We start from the raw sequence: 20,762 nt of genomic DNA, 5'->3' as shown, positions 1-20,762 counted from the left end.
CATCCACCACAGCGACGGTGACCACTGCATCACGGCCCGGTTGCTGCTTCGTGCGTCCCCGTCGTCGACCTCCTTCCGTGGACCCCCTCCTGCGCTCCGTTGCACGTGCGTAGAGTGGAAGGTGAACGACACCACTGTCCCACCCTGGTGCCCCCTCCTCCAACGGCGGCCACGAACGACGGCCGCTGCCCATCCCAGCGCCCCCCTCCTTCTCCGACAGCGCCGCGAGGATGGATCCGGCGCCTACTCCCACGAGTCGGCAGCTGCCCCACCCCAGCGCTCCATCCTCCTTTGATGGCGGTCGCGAACGACGGCCGCTGCCCCATCCCGGTGCCCCCTCCCCCTCCACGGCGGCCGCGAGGACAGATCCGGCGCCTACTCCTACGAGTTTGCGTGGGAGATGAGTGCGAGGCTCCGGAAGCTTCCATGCGTCTCCGTCGTCGATCTCCTTCTGCGGACCCCTCACGCACGATCGTGATGGAATAGGGAAGCTTAGAGGATGCCACGTGGCTCCCGCTCATTATTTTCAAACGCTCGTATCAAACGGAGGCTTCTCGTTCCGAAACTCCCATTTTAATATATATATATATATATATATATATATATATATATATATATTAGATTAGTCATTCACGGATAGATATCACATGATGAATAGAGTAGATTAGAAATTTTTATTGGATAACTGAAACTTCGATGATTTTCTTCCATCAAAGAAGTTATTTTAGGCATAATTAGGGTTAGTGAATAGTTACGTACCATCTGAAATATCCAATAACAAAAAATTTATATATGGGCATATAAGTAATGTGTTCACCATGGATAGATGGAGAGTGCTCTAAAGGGCTATGAGCCATAAGAGACACGTTATTTTTAGGATATTGCTGGGAATTGAGAAGCCACGTACCGATGCCTTGGCCGAAGAATCAGCAATGCATTAAGAGATCGGCATCTTACTTCCTGTACTCTTGTATATTCTTTTCTTTTGAAAATTTTTGAATATATTTTTTTAAATATTCAAATTTACATAAATATTCTTTCAAAATTAATATTATATGTATACCTTCATAAAATACTTATTTTACATATTATATATATATATTTTATTTTTTGCATATGTGCCAACATTATTTAGCACTGTTAAAAATTAAAAATTTAAAATTTAAATAACTAAAATATCCTTATGGATAGATATGCAAAAAAAAATTTATAAAGATATATATATAAATAGTAATTTTATTAGGATATTCATGCAAATTTGAATGTCTAGAATGATATACATGTAAAAATTTTTAATTTAATTTTATCTATTTCATTTAGATGATTCAGATCCTCTTACTCATAATGTAGTAACATATTACATAATATAATAACGCAATGATGATATTATTAATATTTTATATTAAAATACTATATTATATTTTATTTTTATGCAAGATGGGATGATTATGTCCATCTTATAAAAACATGATATACCTTATACACTTCACAAAGATATTTTTAATAAAAATTTTTAAAATAAAATAAATAAGATTATAAATTTTTTTTGTTACATAATGTCTAAATCTACAACTATGTCCATTCTATGCAAATGTACAAGCTTTCAAGTTAGATACTTTTCTTAGAAGTATATATTATACATCAGAGGAAATATGGATGGTTATGATCTATTTATCTTCTAGATAAAATAATTTTGATCTATCATGAATAAAAAGATCATTTTATCTATGTAAATTAATAAATTAAGTAAATTTATTATTTTAGTAGTATATATTAATTTTTTGTTATTAGAATAAGGAAAGAATTAATAAACCAAGAGAGATGTATTTATGTTAAAGATTTTTTACGTGTATATCTTTTCAAATATTCAAATTTGTATGAATGCCTTTATAAAATTACTATTTACATTTATATCCTTATAAATTTTTTTTTTTGCATATCTATCCATAAGGATATTTTAATCATTTTAATTTTAAACCATTAATTTTTAATGATGTTAATGAAATGGGTATATATACAGAAAAAGATATTTTATAATGGTATGCATATAAATATCAATTTTGAAAGAATATTTATGTAAATTTGAATATTTCGGATGTATTTTTTTTTTTTTTTTGTAAAGAGAGACAGTACTTAGTTGAATAAAAAGGTAATTAACAGTGATAACAGGGTCCTAGAACTGATACAAAAAGCATAGATAGGTAAAAATAAATGACCCCAAAACTATACAAGGCACAATAAGAACCAAAAGACGCATCTGAAACATATTACACCACAGTAACAAAATTAAGACATAGAAGTAGTACTGTTGTAACAGTAATGTGAGTATCAAAAGAAGAGCTGGAACGAGCCGATGAATCCAATAGACGATCCATTAGAGAATATAATTTTCCAGTCAAGTCCATGAGGAGAAATGGCTACCCATAAAACACTTGCTGTAAGGGACTGCATAAGAATATAACTATGACGATAGGCCCTGTAACAGTAGTACATAACGTACCAATGCGCCATGTATAATCTGACTGTGCCAAATAGAAGGGATCTGTGGCTCGCCATATAAAAGTGGACTACAGTTACTCCTTTGAACAAATAAATAGAGCAACGGATCCACGAGATCCATAAGGTTTAACAAACCCAATAAACTGCTGATGTGAGTGAAAATCTGAAAATCGACAAATACACTGGCCCCAGATATCAAAGCAACTAGTATCAAGTATAGGTTGCACAGGTGGTAGTAAAAGACATCCAAAAGGTAACCAAAAATATAGCATTCCTAGAAAGAGATGTGAATTGCTAGCAGTGCAATGATCAAAGTTTGTTGCCCTGTAGCTGAAAGTAGAAAAAATTAGAAGGTGACGGTCCTCCAATGCATCAAAGTAGAGTTTGAAATCCAATATAAAAAAAAGCTGCAACAGGTAAATAATAACATTCAAAAAATACTGTTGGCCCAATAGATGTCACGTCATGCACATCAAAATTAGCCCCAAAACAGGAAGTGCATCAGAGGAAGGAAGTAAGAACAGCTTAGTGGCCACCCGTTGAGTAAACCAGCAAATTATCAATTGAGTATTGCCATCTGTACGATTGAAATGAATCTGCACAGCCATCAAAGAAAGATCAGAACACTTAAATCTACCTGTGATAAGCAACTCCAAAAGCATCGGCCTGCAAAATAGTATGCAATTACGTAGGTAACACATCATGTTGCGAAAACTGCACTACTCCAGAAATGTATCCCAAAGCCAATCAATCAACAGCCTGGTTGGCCCCTCGGAAGATATAAGAAACCCTCCAAGGTTGCGAGGCAGCTTTCCAAGCAAGGATATCCTGTAATAAAGGCCATGAAGAATTCATATGAGCATGGGAGTTAATAATCCAGTTAATGACCATGAGAAAATCTCCCTCAATCCAAAGCTTGTTAGTATGCAAGGAAAATAAAGCTTCATGAAATACCCATACAAGCACTTACCAATTCTACATATTGCATGAATAAGTGGACAATTGGCGACCAGCTGCTTTGAGGAGATGGCCTTGATGATCCTTGATAATAAATGCTGCTGCAGTACCCTCCTAAGCAGATACAGTGCCATAAAGTTTAACTTCAATTCTCCAAAGAAAGAGGGTTGCCAAGCAACAGGTAGAGAAGACAAATGCCTTAGAGAAGACAAATATCTTTTGGAAGTAGGACATAGACAATCCTAGTCCTTTAAAGGAGGAAAGCTGTGGTTTACAAAAATGGGGGCCAAATTATGGTACATCACAAGAAGCTGGCGCATAAGAGCATTTGGATTAGTAGACTCATTCTCAAAAATTCGAGCATTTCGAGCCTTCCATATAAGCCAAGGTAAATAGACACAAAGCTTGATACCCCCTCTCTTCCGATCCATTTGAAAAAAATTAAATAGCATAGTCAAGGAAATAGGGTGAAATAGGTTGGTACATATATTAGAAAATTCCCTCCAATAAGTGGCAGTAAATGGGCGCTGAAAAAATATATGTTCACAGTCCTCTAAGGGGTAGTACAATAATCACAGGACTGAACATCAGTGGATAGAACACCAGCCCCTATCAACCAATAACTTCTTGCATGAAAGTTTACGAAAAAATAGTTGCCAATAGAAAGTTTTAACCCTTTGGGGAACCAAAAGTTTTTAGATCCAAGAACAGCTAACATTGGGCCGGATAGAATTTCAGAGTTGAGGCTTGCCATGACTTCTCTAAGAGAAACATGGAGAGATCTGGAAGCATGCCAGCCAAGCTAATCAGACCACTGACCATAAGCAATAGGGATGCTTTTAATAACGGTCATCATATCAGGTAAGACTAAATTGGTTAATAAGTTATTGTTCCAGCCAGAGGCATTAAAGAATAATTGGTGAAGCCTTATACTCTCCCACTCCACATCCATATTAATAAAAGTCGGCCAAGCTCAATGTCACGCCCCCGACCCGAGATTGTGAATCGAGGGTCATGGCAACCGCCGCATACTTATAGAATACTTTTCTATAAGCATGCAAGGCATCTCATCATGATATCTTCACAAATAGTTAAATAAAATTTTCTTCATTCAATAATCAAACCTTGGTTCAAATAACAAATCAAAACTAAATGTTCAAAATAAAGTAACTGTCTGACAAAGTCAATACTAAAAACAAAACTAAAGGTCTTGAATCAATCCTGAGAAAAATCCTAAATCAATGAGTTAACTCCATCTCTAATCGCTCTCCCAACCGAAATCCCGCATCATGCTAATTTTCTGGATCTGTAAGAAAACATAAAACTTATCATGAGCTAAATAGCCCAGTAAGCAGTTCATACCTTTAACTGAATAATCAGGCAAATAATACTATGCATAACAAATCAATATGTAATTTTATGAAATCATATTCATACTGTCAATCATATATAAAAGTCAATTTATCATAATTTCCAATTATGCTTTTTTTCTTAAATTCATTAATTTCTTAAATTCTTCTTACCAACCATGACTATGACCACATTATCCCTGTGGCAGGGTCATAATACCGCGTATCTGCTTGCGGTGGGCTGCGAATCATCTGGCAGCCAAGTCCTTTGGAACCGCTGGTCTAACTGGCGGTTTTGTCGCTGGTCTATCTGGCGACATGTCGCTGGTCTCACTGGCGACATAAATCATCAAGACAGTCAATTGCCAACGTATATGCCCCCATTGGCGGGGTCCTCAACACAGTCAGGTTGTCAATTTCATATTGTCTTCCAATTCGTATATTATTTTCAAGAATAATAAAATTAATTGATATTCGAGTCAAATCAATTATAACATTCTTTGAGATCATATATCATCATAATAATTGCTCAGCAAATAACATCAATCATAAATAATTTTCTACAATTAACTTTCATCATAAATAATTCCAACAATTATTTCAATAAATAATTTCAATCACAAGCATGCATAAATTTATTTAATTCATAATTTACCAGATAAATTCAATAAAAGTAAACACTACTTACCTTAAAAGAAAGTCCAAACTAAAAATTCTAGGGATCTCGAAAATCCTTCTCAGAACCTGATACGTCAAATATCATATTTTAAATCAAAATTTTATCGAATTAAAATAACTAAATTACTAAAATCTAATATTTCCACTAGGATCAATTCGTCGACAGCATCCCGATTTTTGAATTAACCCACGGACACCCTAATTTTTATTTTTATTTTTTATTGCTAATTTTTTTAATTTCATAAATCCTATGATCTAGAGAGAGAAAGAGAGAGAGAGAGCAAAGAGAGAGAGAGAGTTTCTCTCTCTCTGCCCCTTCTCTTTCTCTCTCTCTTTTTTTTTTCTTTTCTTTTTCTTTTCTTTTTCTTCTTTTTCTTTCTTCTTCTTTCTTTTTCTTTTCCTTCTTCTTCTTCTTCTTCTTCTTCTTCTTCTTCCGCGCTGGAACAGAGGACTCTTGTCCTCAGGCCTTAATCGGCTGTTCGGGCCGCGGCTGCCACGGCGGAGGCCGGCGGCCGACGGGCCATCTCCCCCGGTCATGGAGGGAACAGGGCCGGCGGTCAAATCCGATCGCCGACGTCGGAGATTTCAAGGAAATAAGCCAAAAAAACAGAGTCTGTTCCTGACCAAAAATCGGCGACGCTCGTCGCCGGCCACCGCGCCCAAACGCACGAGGGAAAGAGGAAGGAAGGGAGGAAGAAAGGGAAGAACTTATCTCGGCTTCTTGGGACCTCGTCGGAGAGAAAACACGGCGAGAACCCAACTGTGCCGGCGGCTCTTCTTCGGGAAAATCAGAGAAAAAGAGAGAGGGAGGAGGCCGATCTTGGGTCTCAAAGGGGAGGGGTCTACTTATAGAGGATCCTAGGACTCCGAGGGGTCCTAGGAGTCCCGATTTCCTTGGGTTTCGCCGGAGAAGGAGACTCCCATCGGGAGTCTTCTTCTCGGTTTTTAAATTCCTCTGTTTTTTTTTTTTTTGTTTTGGGCTTTGATGGGCTGTAATGGGTTTGGGCTATAACATTCTTCACCCCTAAAAAGAAATTTCGTCCTCAAAATTTTTCATACCTGTAGTCTCGAAGAGCTGGGGATATTTTTGCTTCATTTCTTCCTCTAGCTCCCAAGTAGCTTCTCTTTCTGAATGTCGACTCTACTGAACCTTGACATAAGGAATGTTGTGACGTCTCAGCACCTGTTCTTTACGATCTACGATCCGTATCGGGTATTCTTCATATGTTAGATCCTTCCTGGCTTGTACTGGTTCAAGTTTCACGATGTGACTTGGATCTGGTAAATATTTCTTTAACATAGAAACATGAAAAACATTATGTACTCCTGCAAGTGAAGGGGGTAAGGCAAGTCGATAAGCCACCTCACCAATTCTTTCCAAAATCTCAAACGGACCCACATATCTGGGATTCAATTTGTCACGAATGCCAAATCTTGAGATTCCTTTTGAAGGAGATACTTTGAGAAATACATGGTCACCGACTTGAAATTCTAATTTCCGTCTCCTGTTGTCTGCATAACTTTTCTGTCTGCTTTGTGCTGCCCGAAGTCGTTCTTTAATTAATTGAATCTTCTCGACTGCTTGTTGAACAAGTTCAGGATCCAATATTCTTCGCTCACCGACATCATCCCAGTGAATCGGTGATCGACATCTTCTACCATATAAAGCTTCGTAAGGTGCCATACCAATGCTAGCCTGATAACTGTTATTGTAAGCGAACTCAATCAAAGGTAGATGCTCATCCCATGAACTTTTCATATCCAAAATACAGGTTCTCAACATATCTTCTAAGATCTGAATAGTTCTCTCTGACTGACCATCAGTCTGTGGATGAAAGCTGTACTGAAGTTTAATTTTGTTCCTAATGCCTTGTGTAAGCTCTTCCAAAACTGTGATACAAATCTGGTGTCTCGATCCGATACGATGGTCACTGGAATTTCATGTAGCCTTACAATTTCTTTCATATATAACTTTGCTAGTCTTTCCAAGGTAAATCCAACTCTTATTGGAAGAAAGTGTGCAGACTTTGTCAATCGGTCCACAATCACCCAGGCTGCATCATTTTTACTGGGAGTCTTTGGTAGTCCAGTTACAAAATCCATAGTGATATGTTCCCACTTCCAAACTGGAATATCAAGAGGTTGAAGTAGTCCCGCAGGTCTCTGATGTTCAGCTTTAACTTGTTGACACACCAAACATTGAGCCACAAATTGAGCGATCTCTCTCTTCATATTATTCCACCAGTATATTTCTTTTAAGTCTCTATACATCTTGGTACCTCCCGGATGAACTGTATAACCGGTCTGATGTGCTTCCTGAAGTATTTCATGCTTGAGTGCTGAATCATTGGGTACGCAAATCCTATTTTCGAACCTTAACGAACCGTCTTCATGTATCTTGAATTCAGATTGAACACCAGCTTCCACTGAATTTCTTATCTTTATTAGTTGTGGATCATCATTCTGGGCAACGAAAATTCTTTCAATGAGTGTTGACTGAACCCTCATGTTGGGTAACCGTACTGTTGAGTCATATATTCGGATGTCTAATTCCAGTTTTCTTATATCCTTTAACAATTGACTTTGGTGTGTGATTAAAACCGCCAAATTTCCCACAGATTTTCTACTAAGGGCATCAGCAACAACATTAGCTTTTCCCGGATGGTAATGGATTGTTAAATCATAATCTTTTAATAGTTCTAACCACCTTCTCTGTCTCATGTTTAATTCTTTCTGTGTAAAAATATACTTCAAGCTCTTATGATCTGTAAACACTTTCACACTGTACACCGTATAAGTGATGTCTCCAAATTTTTAGGGCAAAAATCACTGCAGCTAATTCCAAATCATGTGTCAGATAATTTTGTTCATATGGTTTCAGTTGTCTTGAGGCATAAGCTACAACCTTACCGTGTTGCATCAATACACATCCGAGTCCCTTTTTAGATGCATCACTATAAATTGTGAAACCTTCATCTCCTGTTGGTATAGTAAGGATAGAGGCTGACACTAATCGTTGTTTTAATTCTTGGAAACTCTGTTCACAATCTTCAGACCACTCGAATTTAACCCCTTTTTGAGTTAGACGAGTCAAAGGTGCAGCTATGCGAGAAAATCCTTCTACAAATCGTCTGTAATATCCTGCCATTCCCAGAAAACTTCGAATCTCAGAAATATTTGTAGGTCTGTTCCACTGCATCACAGCTTCCACTTTTGCTGGATCCACAGAAATTCCATCTTTAGATACGATGTGTCCTAAAAAGGCTATTTTGTCCAACCAACCAAAATTCACATTTCTTAAATTTGGCATAAAGTTTTTCTTTCCTCAATATTTGTAGTACACACCGTAAATATTCTTCATGCTCCAATTTACTTCTTGAATATATCAGGATATCGTCAATAAATACGACAACAAATTTATCAAGATAAGATCTGAATATTCTGTTCATTAAATCCATAAAGACTGCTGGAGCATTGGTTAACCCAAAAGGCATCACTAAAAATTCATAATGTCCATAACGAGTTCTAAATGCCGTCTTTGGTATGTCCTCTGTTTTAATTTTTAACTGATGATATCCTGATCGAAGATCAATTTTAGAAAAGACTTGTGCACCTTGCAACTGATCAAACAAATCATCAATTCGAGGTAGAGGATACTTATTTTTGATAGTATTTTTATTCAACTCTCTGTAGTCGATACAAAATTTCATACTACCATCTTTCTTCTTCACAAATAAGACTGGAGCTCCCCAAGGAGATACACTAGGCCTTATAAAACCTTTATCCAATAAATCCTGTAATTGATCTTTTAACTCTTTTAATTCCATAGGGGCCATTCTGTAAGGAGCTTTAGAAATCGGATTGGTATTGGTTGCCAACTCAATAGTAAATTCAAGTTCTCTATCTGGGGGTAGTCCGACTAAATCATCAATGAATACATCCGAAAATTCATTTACGATAGGAATATCCTGTAACTTCAATTCATCATGTTCTTTATTCTTTATTGATACTAGGTAACCTCTACATCCCTTTCTTATCATTTGTCTAGCTTGTTCAAAAGAAATAATACGTGGAGGGGTGGTTCCTGTACTTCCATCAAAACTAAAAGCTAATTCTCCCGGTATGTGAAAGTTCACTCTCTTTCCATGACAATCCATAGAGGCATGATAGGTGGCTAGCCAATCCATTCCTAGAATGACATCAAAATCATGCATATCCAGGACCACCAAATCTGCCGGTAATTCTCTTTCTCCTATCTTGATACTACAGGACTTGCACACACTTTCAGTACTCAAAATACCACCTACTGGTGTCTCAACATATAATTTGATTTTCATGGGTTCGCAATCTATATCATGCTGTCTAATAAAAGTAGTGGATATAAAGGAGTGTGTAGCACCAGAATCAAACAAAACTAAAGCATGAATACCAGATACAGGAATAGTACCTGTCACCACAGCATTGGAGGCCTGAGCATCCTGTTGTGTGAGAGCATAGATTCTTCCTTGAGTTTTCGGCCTTTGACCTCCGTCCTTTGCTTGTGTTGATCTATTTTCATTCATCTGCGGGCAATCTGCAATCTTGTGTCCTTTCTGACCACATCTAAAACATGAACCAGTATTCCATGGGCAATTAGAAGTCTCATGCTCTCTTCGGCCACATCTCGAACATTTAGCTACCTCATTCTCACGATTCTTATCAGTTGCTGGCTTCTTTGCTGGAACCTTATTGTTCTGGTTTCGTCCTTGAGTTCCACTAAACCTATTCCTCTTCTTCTGATTCCGTTCACGCTCCGCATAAGCTTCATTAGCTTCTCTCTCAATTATTAGAGCTTTGTTCACAACTGAGGCATAGGTAGTTAGCTCATAGGGTACAACCTGTCTCTGATTTCTGTCTTCAGTTCTATTTCAAATTTGTGTACTCTGTCTTGCTCAATCTCAACTAGTCTCGGAACAAATTTGGCTAACTCCGTGAATTTGGCTTCATATTCTGCAACAGATCTGTTTTTCTGTCTCAGGTGAATGAACTCCTGTTCTTTCTGTATTCTGACACTTCGGAAAAAATACTTGTCAAAGAATTCATCTCGAAATCTCTCCCAAGTGAGTGGTATCCCATCATGCTCATATTTTTGTTCCAGTATACGCCACCAGTTGTATGCCTCGCCTTGTAACAGATATGCTGTATAGCGGATCTTCTCTACATCTTGGCATTCTTGTACGGCGAAGGCCTTCTCCATTTCCATAATCCAGTTATCTGCTTCTTGTGGCTCGATGGTCCCTTTGAAGGCTGGAGGAGCTAGCTTCTTAAATTCGATGATATTATTTCTCTGCATCGGATGTTCTCCATGTCCAGGTACCGGTGAAAAATGCTGATGTGGCTGTGCATGTTGTTGTTGAAGTAACTGTTGTTGTGTTTGAACTACTCCGATCAGAGTTTGCATTAGTTGAGTCATGTTCGGCTCCTGTGCTGTCGGAGTATTTCCGGTAGGATCATGGATTCCCTCCTGCTGAGTTGTGCCGCTGTTTAATTGGGGAGTATTTTCGCCAAGTGGATCTGATGTCCCTCCTACCGCTCCTTGAGTATTCCTCACTCATCGTGGAGGCATATTGACCTCTGTTAGATTTAAGATAATAACTTATCCTTAATAAGGTTATATCTTGTGACAAGTCAAATCATAATTATCATAACTAACCTTTCAATTTCCTAATGTCTACCCATCACTCACTCACTTTATTCTACATGTCTCTATCTATCTACTTATGCTCTGATACCATATTAATTGTCACGCCCCCGACCCGAGATTTGAATCGAGGGTCATAGCAACCGCCGCATACTTATAGAATACTTTTTCCATAAGCATGCAAGGCATCTCATCATGATATCTTCACAAATAGTTAAATAAATTTTTTTTCATTCAATAATCAAACCTTGGTTCAAATAACAAATCAAAACTAAATGTTCAAAATAAAGTAACTGTCTGACAAAGTCAATACTAAAAACAAAACTAAAGGTCTTGAATCAATCCTGAGAAAAATCCTAAATCAATGAGTTAACTCCATCTCTAATCGCTCTCCCAACCGAAATCCCGCATCATGCTAATTTTCTGGATCTGTAAGAAAACATAAAACTTATCATGAGCTAAATAGCCCAGTAAGCAGTGCATACCTTTAACTGAATAATCAGGCAAATAATACTATGCATAACAAATCAATATGTAATTTTATGAAATCATATTCATACTGTCAATCATATATAAAAGTCAATTTGTCATAATTTTTAATTATACTTTTATTCTTAAATTCATTAATTTCTTAAATTCTTCTTACCAACCATGACTATGACCACATTATCCCTGTGGTAGGGTCATAATACCGCGTATCTGCTTGCGGTGGGCTGCGAATCATCTGGCAGCCAAGTCCTTTGGAATCGCTGGTCTAACTGGTGGTTTTATCGCTGGTCTATCTGGCGACATGTCGCTGGTCTCACTGGCGACATAAATCCTCAGGACAGTCAATTGCCAACGTATATGCCCCCATTGGCGGGGTCCTCAACACAGTCAGGTTGTCAATTTCATATTGTCTTCCAATTCGTATATTATTTTCAAGAATAATAAAATTAATTGATATTCGAGTCAAATCAATTATAACATTCTTTGAGATCATATATCATCATAATAATTGCTCAGCAAATAACATCAATCATAAATAATTTTCTACAATTAACTTTCATCATAAATAATTCCAACAATTATTTCAATAAATAATTTCAATCACAAGCATGCATAAATTTATTTAATTCATAATTTACCAGATAAATTCAGTAAAAGTAAACACTACTTACCTTAAAAGAAAGTCCAAACTAGAAATTCTAGGGATCTCGAAAATCCTTCTCAGAACCTGATACGTCAAATATCATATTTTAAATCAAAATTTCATCGAATTAAAAATAACTAAATTACTAAAATCTAATATTTCCACTAGGATCAATTCGTCGACAGCATCTCGATTTTTGAATTAACCCACGGACACCCTAATTTTTATTTTTATTTTTTATTGCTAATTTTTTTAATTTCATAAATCCTATGATCTAGAGAGAGAAAGAGAGAGAGAGAGAGCAAAGAGAGAGAGAGAGTTTCTCTCTCTCTGCCCCTTCTCTTTCTCTCTTTTTTTTTTCTTTTCTTTTCTTTTTCTTTTCTTTTTCTTCTTTTTCTTTCTTCTTTTCTTTTTCTTTTCCTTCTTCTTCTTCTTCTTCTTCTTCTTCTTCCCGCGCCGGAACAGAGGACTCTTGTCCTCAGGTCTTAATCGGCCGTTCGGGCCGCGGCTGCCACGGCGGAGGCCGGCGGCCGACGGGCCATCTCCCCCGGTCATGGAGGGAACAGGGCCGGCGGTCAAATCCGATCGCCGGCGTCGGAGATTTCAAGGAAAATAAGCCAAAAAAATAGAGTCTGTTTCCGACCAAAAATCGGCGACGCTCGTCGCCGGCCACCGCGCCCAAATGCACGAGGGAAAGAGGAAGGAAGGGAGGAAGAAAGGGAAGAACTTACCTCGGCTTCTTGGGACCTCGTCGGAGAGAAAACACGGTGAGAACCCAACTGTGCCGGCGGCTCTTCTTCGGGAAAATCAGAGAAAAAGAGAGAGGGAGGAGGCCGATCTTGGGTCTCAAAGGGGAGGGGTCTACTTATAGAGGATCCTAGGACTCCGAGGGGTCCTAGGAGTCCCGATTTCCTTGGGTTTCGCCGGAGAAGGAGACTCCCATCGGGAGTCTTCTTCCCGGTTTTTAAATTCCTCTGTTTTTTTTTTTTTCATTTTGGGCTTTGATGGGCTGTAATGGGTTTGGGCTATAACAGCTACCGAAAGGACCTTGAGGGAATCGGGGAGGATTAAACTTCAGAAACCTCTACAAATCGAAAGAAATTTACTGGAAGCAGCGTGCGAAGGTTCAATGGCTCCGAGAAGGTGATGGCAACACCGCCTTCCTCCATAAATCTGCAAACTTTAGACAGAAAGTCAATTGGATTTCTAAGATGGAGTGGCTTGGCAATGAATATGATCATACTTCTGATATCAAAAAGGTGTTTGTGGAGTTCTTTAAGGAAATTTTTGATTATCCTGGTAGAACCTGTATTCAGGTGGATTGGGATATTCTTTATCCCTCTTCCTCCAATTTATTGCAGTTGGGTGTTCTGGATGCTCCTTTCTCTCTGACGGTGTTGAAAAACGGAAAAAATAGAAGAGAAGGTGAAGACGAGGATTCAGGGGAAGAAGGAATACTTCTCTAGGACCAAAAGGGCTCTTTTTATTAATTTTCATGGGCTCTATTTAGGAATTATACAAATATATTTCTCTCTAATTAGACGATTGCATTCCTAATTAGAGGGATTCAATTTAGAAATTATACAAATATATTTTCCTCTAATTAGACGATTGCATTCCTAATCAGAGGGATTCAATTTAGAAATTATACAAACATATTTCTCTCTAATTAGATGATTGCATTCCTAATCAGAGGGATCTACAGCTCATTTCAACACTCCCCCTCAAGATGGGTTATAGATATCATAAAGACCCATCTTGTCACGAATAAATGAAAAAGAAGGCACACTAAGACCTTTGGTCAAAATGTTTGCTAGTTGACTAGCAGATCGCATATAAGGCATACAAATGATTCTGGCATCAAGCTTTTTCTTGATAAAATATCGATCGATCTCGATGTGCTTCGTCCGATCATGCTGTACTGGATTATTAGCAATATTGATTGCTGCCTTGTTGTCACAATATAGCATAAGGGGCGATGATTGATAAAGATCTAGATCCAATAACAAGATCCGCAACCATAAAATTTCACACACGCCATGTGCCATAGCTCGATACTCTGCTTCAACAGTAGATCGAGCAACTACATTCTGTTTCTTGCTTCGCCAAGTGACAAGATTACCTCCAACAAAAGTATAGTAACCTGAGGTAGAGCAACGGTCATCAAGTGATCCAGCCCAATTAGCATCTGTATAACACTCCACCCGTAGGTTGCCATGATAAAAATAAAGTAAACCACGACCAGGACAGCTTTTGAGGTAATGAAGTATCCGTGTCACAGCATCCATATGAACTGAATGTAGATCATGCATAAACTGACTTACCACACTAACGGCGAATGCAATATCAGGCCGTGTATGAGATAGATAAATCAAACGTCCTACCAATCGTTGATAACGTTCTCGATCAATAGGGACATCGGTATCGGCTACTAGTCGATGATTTTGCTCAATAGGAGTAGCAATAGGTCGACATCCCAACATACTGGTTTCTGTAAGAAGATCTAGAATATATTTTCTTTGGGAGAGAAAAATTCTTTTTGAAGAACGAGCAACTTCTATCCCAAAAAAATATCGAAGATGTCCAAGATCCTTCACCTCAAATGCCTGTGCCAGTTGAGCCTTCAAATGAGCTATCTCCTCAGAATCATCTCCTGTGACCACAATATCATCAACATAGACAATCAAAACAGCAATCTTACCCTTGTTGTGCCGAAAGAAGAGTGTGTGATCTGCATTGCTCTGTTTATACCCCATCTGAATGATTGCTCGTCGGAAGCGATCGAACCAAGCACGAGGTGACTGCTTCAGATCATAAAGAGAGCGTCGTAACTGGCATACTTTGCCCACTATCTGAGCGGTAGCAAATTCTGGAGGAATATCCATATATACCTCCTCCTGAAGTTCTCCATGAAGAAAAGCTTTCTTTACATCGAGCTGGAATAGATCCCATCCAAAGTTAGCAGCACATGATATAAGGGTTCTAACATAGTTCATTTTTGCAACAGGCGCAAAAGTTTCATCATAGTCGATGCCATAAGTCTGTGTATATCCTTTTGCTACCAAACGAGCTTTGTACCGTTCAACAGTACCCTCAGGTGTCTGCTTAACTGTAAAAATCCATTTGCATCCCACAGTTTGTTTACCAGCTGGTAAAGATACAAGTTCCCATGTATTATTTTTTTTTAGTGCTCGCATTTCCTCAAGCATAGCGGCTTTCCACTTGGGGTCTTCCTTAGCAACCTTCCAGTTCTTGGGTATGGAGACAGAGGACAAAGAAGCTATAAAACTCTGATAAGATGGAGAGAGAGACTCATAGGATACAAAGTTAGTGATGTCATGTTTGTACCCCACTCCATCCTTAAGTCGACCAGAAATACCAGCATGACGAGTAGGTTTACGTAAAGCAATAGGAACATTTAGATCATCATTATCTAATGTAAAATGAATGGGAGGTACAGGAGAATTACCATTCATCGTAGAAGATGAAACCGTCAGGACAGGAGAGGAAGATCTAGAGACTGGAGAATGCATAATAGGCTCTGAGAGAGGAGATGAATCAGATGAAATTGAAGTAGCAGGCTGTGAGAGAGTCTCAGATGCAGTTTTAGATGCTTCTTCTTGAGTGTCAGAACTAGCATTAATAGAAATAAACTCTCCTTGAGTATCAGATCCACCATTTGTAATAAACTCTCTCTGAGTATCATATCCACCATTTGTACCAACATCCACAGTAATAGGACTCCCTCCAAAGAACTCCCCCTCTCGACCAGTTTCAGAGGTGACGGGAGAAGAAGAAGACACAGAAGATATATAGAATGGCTCAGACTCCCGAAATATTACATCCATGCTGATAAACAACTTTCGTTCATTCGGACACCAAATATTTGTACCCTTTTTGAGTAGAGGAATAACCAACAAAAATGCACTTGAGGGCACGAGTGTCAAGCTTGCCAACCGAAGGTCGATGATCCCGAACAAAACAAACACAGCCAAATACCTTGGGGGGAATTATGAAAGAATTAGTTCCTTGCAGGCATTCAAGAGGTGTCTTATAGTCCAAAGTTCGAAGTGGCATTCGGTTAATTAGATACGCTGCAGTTAACACTACCTCTCCCCATAAGAACTTAGGAACATTCATAGAAAATATCAAACATCTTGTCACTTCAAGTAGGTGTCTATTCTTTCTTTCAGCAACTCCATTTTGAGCCAGTGTGTCAACATAAGTCGTTTGATGTATAATACCATTATTATGTGTATACTCCTCAAATTCTTTATTAAGATACTCTGTCCCATTATCAGAGTGAAAAATCTTAAGAGTTACTCTATATTGAGTACCAATCATTTTATGAAAATCTCTAAATGACTGAAATACTTCATTCTTATTTTTCAATAGATAAACCCAAGTGCAACGACTAAAACAATCAATAAAAGTAACGAACCACCGATGATCAGAAATGGTGGTGGTCCCATAGGGTCTCCATACATCAGAATGAACTACCTCAAACATTGCTTTACTATGCAGGCCTGAGCCTGGATAAGCACTTCTAGTGTGTTTAGCTAGTTCACAGGCATCACATACAAGCTTCTCTTTATTATATGATTCAAAAATAGTTGGAAACATACGAGCTAAGAGAGTAAATGGAAGATGACCAAGCCTGCGGTGCTGGAGTAACAGGTCTTCCTTTTGTGAGGATGAAACTGTCAAACTGGTTTTTGAGTAGCCTCTGGACACTCCTCCCTCCAAATAGTAGAGCCCATTATGCATTATGCCAGTCCCAAGTTTTCTTCCTGTCTTTGGCTCCTAAAAAACACAATGTGTTTTGAAAAAAGTTACGGCATAATCAAGATCATTCGTAATAGCACTAATGGATAGAAGATTGATAGAAAATCTAGGGACATGTAGAACAGATGATAAGGGTAATTCGGAAGTGCATTTGATAGATCCTTTCCCAGAAATAGAGGTAAAGGAGCTATCAGCAAGACGAACTTTATCACGACCAGAACAGGGAATATAAGACACAAAATCTCTAAAGGATCCAGTCATATGATTGGATACTCCAGAGTCAACTACTCATGGAGAAAAATTACTACAGTTAAGAGTATGAATTTGATCATCGCTACCTATTTGGGCAAAATTACCCTGATAGAGAGAACTGGTTGGTTGGTTTGAAGAATCTTCTATGGAAGTGCTGCTTTCAAAAATATTTACACCAGATCTGAATTTTTTCAAAAGTTGCATTTCTTCGACTGGTAAATCCCCCATAGAAGAAAAATGAGCATGATTATACTGACCTCGGCCTCTACCAGAACGACCACCTCCACGACCACGACCTCTAGTTGGACGACCATACAGCTCATAGCAGTAAGCTTTGATGTGGCCCGGCTTATGACAGTGGTCACAAATCTTAACCCCGTGAGGTCGAGGCTGAGTTTCTTGAGTAGAATTGATAGGAGAAGAGCTTCCAAGAGTAGTTGGCTGTATCACAAGTGCAGATCGTATAGCTGTATTTGTAGAAGAAGACATAGTGGCTAATCGAGTTTCTTTACTAAGAACCAAGGAAATAGCTTCATCAAGAGTTGGCCATTCCTGTGTACTAAGAATAGAAGAGCATCGATACTCAAACTCTGGGTTTAGTTCATCCAAAAAATCCACAAGGTGCTGACGCTCTATCCATTTGTGGAACACATCAACATCATCAGGATGAGTAGGGGTAAAGGGACTATAAAAATCAAAATCGTTCCACAATCTTTTTAATTCTCCAACATACTCTGTTATAGATCGGGAACCTTGAGTAAGTCCCCGAAGCTCTCGTTGGATCTTATGGGTATGCATATTATTACCTTTATATGAATAAGTTGTGGCTACAGCCTGCCATAACTCATAAGCATTCGTTAGTGCCTCAACCGTATGAGCAACACTTGGTACCATAGAGGCAAGGAGCCATGCTACCACTCGAGAATTATTAGAGTTTCACTGTCTAACAGCTATCACATCTCCTTCTGGCCTTTTTGTAGTACCACTTATAAACCCCTCAAGATTGTGAGACTCTAAAATTAGACGAACATGTCGCGTCCAACTTAAGTAGGTACCCGACCCATCCAATTTGATCGGATTAGTTTCTAGGATGATCTTTGAAAACTCACTACTCGCAATACGAGATTCCATCATCCTAACCATTAACTTTGCTAAATCCTCCATGGTTAAAAGATTTTTATCACCCATTGTCAAAACAAAACACTTAAATGATCAAGTAAACAAGAACAATCTTGAGGAAGAAAAAGGTATTTGAATTTTTCTCACCAATGATCTGAGATAAACTCAGATGACGAATAAAAAATATCAAATATTTGCTTGCATGAAAGGCACCTCGATAATATTCAGAAACTCCAAAAAAAGATGCTCCATTGTTGCTCCAGAACAAGACCCAGCACCTAATAAGAAATGAGAAGGGCGTCAGTGGCTTCCGTTCTCAATCCCGTGGTTCATGGATGGATACTGCAGTGGCGTCGACGGCAGTAGCAATATTGGTGGCATCGACGGCAACAGCGGTAGCAGCGACGGCAGCGACAGCGATGGAAACAACGATGGCGATGGCAGGGTGTGGGAGATGCCGGATCCGGGGAAGATTTGAAAAGATCTGAAGAGGTGAGGACGGTCGGCAGTTGAAGAAGTTTAGGAATTGAGATGAGGCGGAATAGAGCGTATTCATGGAACAGAGTACTCTGATACCATGTTGAAAAATAGAAAAAATAGAAGAGAAGGTGAAGACGAGGATTCAGAGGAAGAAGGAATACTTCTCTAGGACCAAAAGAGCTATTTTTATTAATTTTCATGGGCTCTATTTAGGAATTATACAAATATATTTTTCTCTAATTAGACGATTGCATTCCTAATTAGAGGGATTCAATTTAAAAATTATACAAATATATTTCCCTCTAATTAGACGATTGCATTCCTAATCAGAGGGATTCAATTTAGAAATTATACAAACATATTTCCCTCTAATTAGATAATTGCATTCCTAATCAGAGGGATCTACAGCTCATTTCAACGGACGGGAATCCATGATGCGGTGTTCAGCTTCAAGGGGGACAAAAGCCCGGTGCTGGGTGGCTTGACAATGTGCTTCTTCCAGCGCTTCTGAGAGCTAATTTTTGCTGATCTGTTTAAGCTTTTCAACCAACTGTATGATAGCAATCTCGATCTGGCCAGAATCAACTATGCGATTCTCACTCTCATTCCCAAGACCGATGCTACCAAATCTCCCTCTGAATTTCGGCCTATCAGTCTCATTCATAGTTGTATCAAAATCATCTCCAAGGTACTTGCTAATCGCTTGCAACCTTTCATGGATGATCTTATTGACCCTGCCCAAACTGCCTACTGCCTACATAAGAGGGAGAAGCATTCTTGACAACTTTCTATGTGCCAACGAAGTTTTAGATCTTTCTAGAAAAGCTGGCATTCCGGCAGCTATATGTACACTTGACTTCTGAAAGGCGTTTGATAGAGTGAGCTCTTCTTATCTCACCCTTCTCCTTGGCAAGAGAAAGTTCCCTCCCCGATGGATCGGATGGATCTCTAATCTTCTCTCTTCCTGTAAGGTGGGCGTCAAGGTGAACGGCGAGATAAGTGATTGGATCTTCTGCAGACGTGGGCTTAGACAGGGGGACCCCCTATCCCCTCTGTTATTCATTCTTGCTGTTAACCCCCTTTGCAGAATGCTAAATGTTGCTGGTGCAGCTCGAATTCTTGAAGGATTGGGTAACCCCTGGATCATGGGTGGAATCAAGATTCTACAATATGCAGACGATACCCTGGTGTTTCTAAAGGCAGAGAAGAGCTCTTGTGCAGTTCTTAAATTAATCTTACTCTGTTTTGAACTGGTCTCGGTACTCTCCATTAATTCTCAGAAAAGCTCTATTTCCCTTGTTGGAGAACAACCTTTTGATGGCCCGCACTGTGGGAAGTGGCTCAGCTGTCCCACGGTCTCAACCCCTTTCAAGTACTTGGGATTACCTCTCGGTGGCACCAGGCCTTGCAAATCAGATTGGCTCTCTCTCAACCAAAAGATGGAACTCCGATTGGCTTCGTGGAAGACGAAGTTTCTCTCTTTTGGGGGACGGCTCACCTTAATAAACTCCATCCTCACATCTATCCCTCTTTATTTTATGTCACTCTTAAAGTTGCCGACCTGGGTGATCAAGAGAATTCATAAACTTCGAAGGGATTTCCTCTGGGCAGGTTCTTCCACCTCCACGGGCCTGTCGTGTAAAGTAAACTGGAATACAGTTTGTTTGAGAAAGGATGAAGGGGGCCTTGGCATTACAAATATCACTACTCTTAACGAGGCACTTCTGTCTAAATGGGGTTGGAGATTTATCACTAATGACAAGGGTATGTGGCGTACACAGATACAGTTTGCTTATCACAAAAAGGTGAAGCTGTCAATGTCACGGCCCAG

The 20,762-nt window shown here is 39.0% G+C and overlaps 1 protein-coding gene across 1 annotated transcript; it reads right to left on the bottom strand.

The window, feature by feature from the left end:
* Nucleotides 1–2,957: 2,957 nt before the first annotated feature.
* On the bottom strand, nucleotides 2,958–18,226 carry LOC140856354 (uncharacterized). Its single transcript, XM_073253461.1, has 9 exons — nucleotides 17,590–18,226; nucleotides 17,195–17,283; nucleotides 16,737–17,098; nucleotides 15,358–16,294; nucleotides 14,893–15,231; nucleotides 3,757–3,827; nucleotides 3,454–3,570; nucleotides 3,223–3,327; nucleotides 2,958–3,165 (listed from the first exon to the last, which is right to left on the bottom strand). The coding sequence occupies exons 1-9, from the start codon at nucleotides 18,224–18,226 to the stop codon at nucleotides 2,958–2,960; spliced, it is 2,865 nt and encodes a 954-aa protein (XP_073109562.1).
* Nucleotides 18,227–20,762: the final 2,536 nt, after the last annotated feature.

This window comes from Elaeis guineensis, chromosome 3 (assembly GCF_000442705.2).
Source record: "Elaeis guineensis isolate ETL-2024a chromosome 3, EG11, whole genome shotgun sequence".
Taxonomy (NCBI): Eukaryota; Viridiplantae; Streptophyta; class Magnoliopsida; order Arecales; family Arecaceae; genus Elaeis; species Elaeis guineensis.
This window is presented reverse-complemented; position numbering and strand designations above follow the sequence as displayed.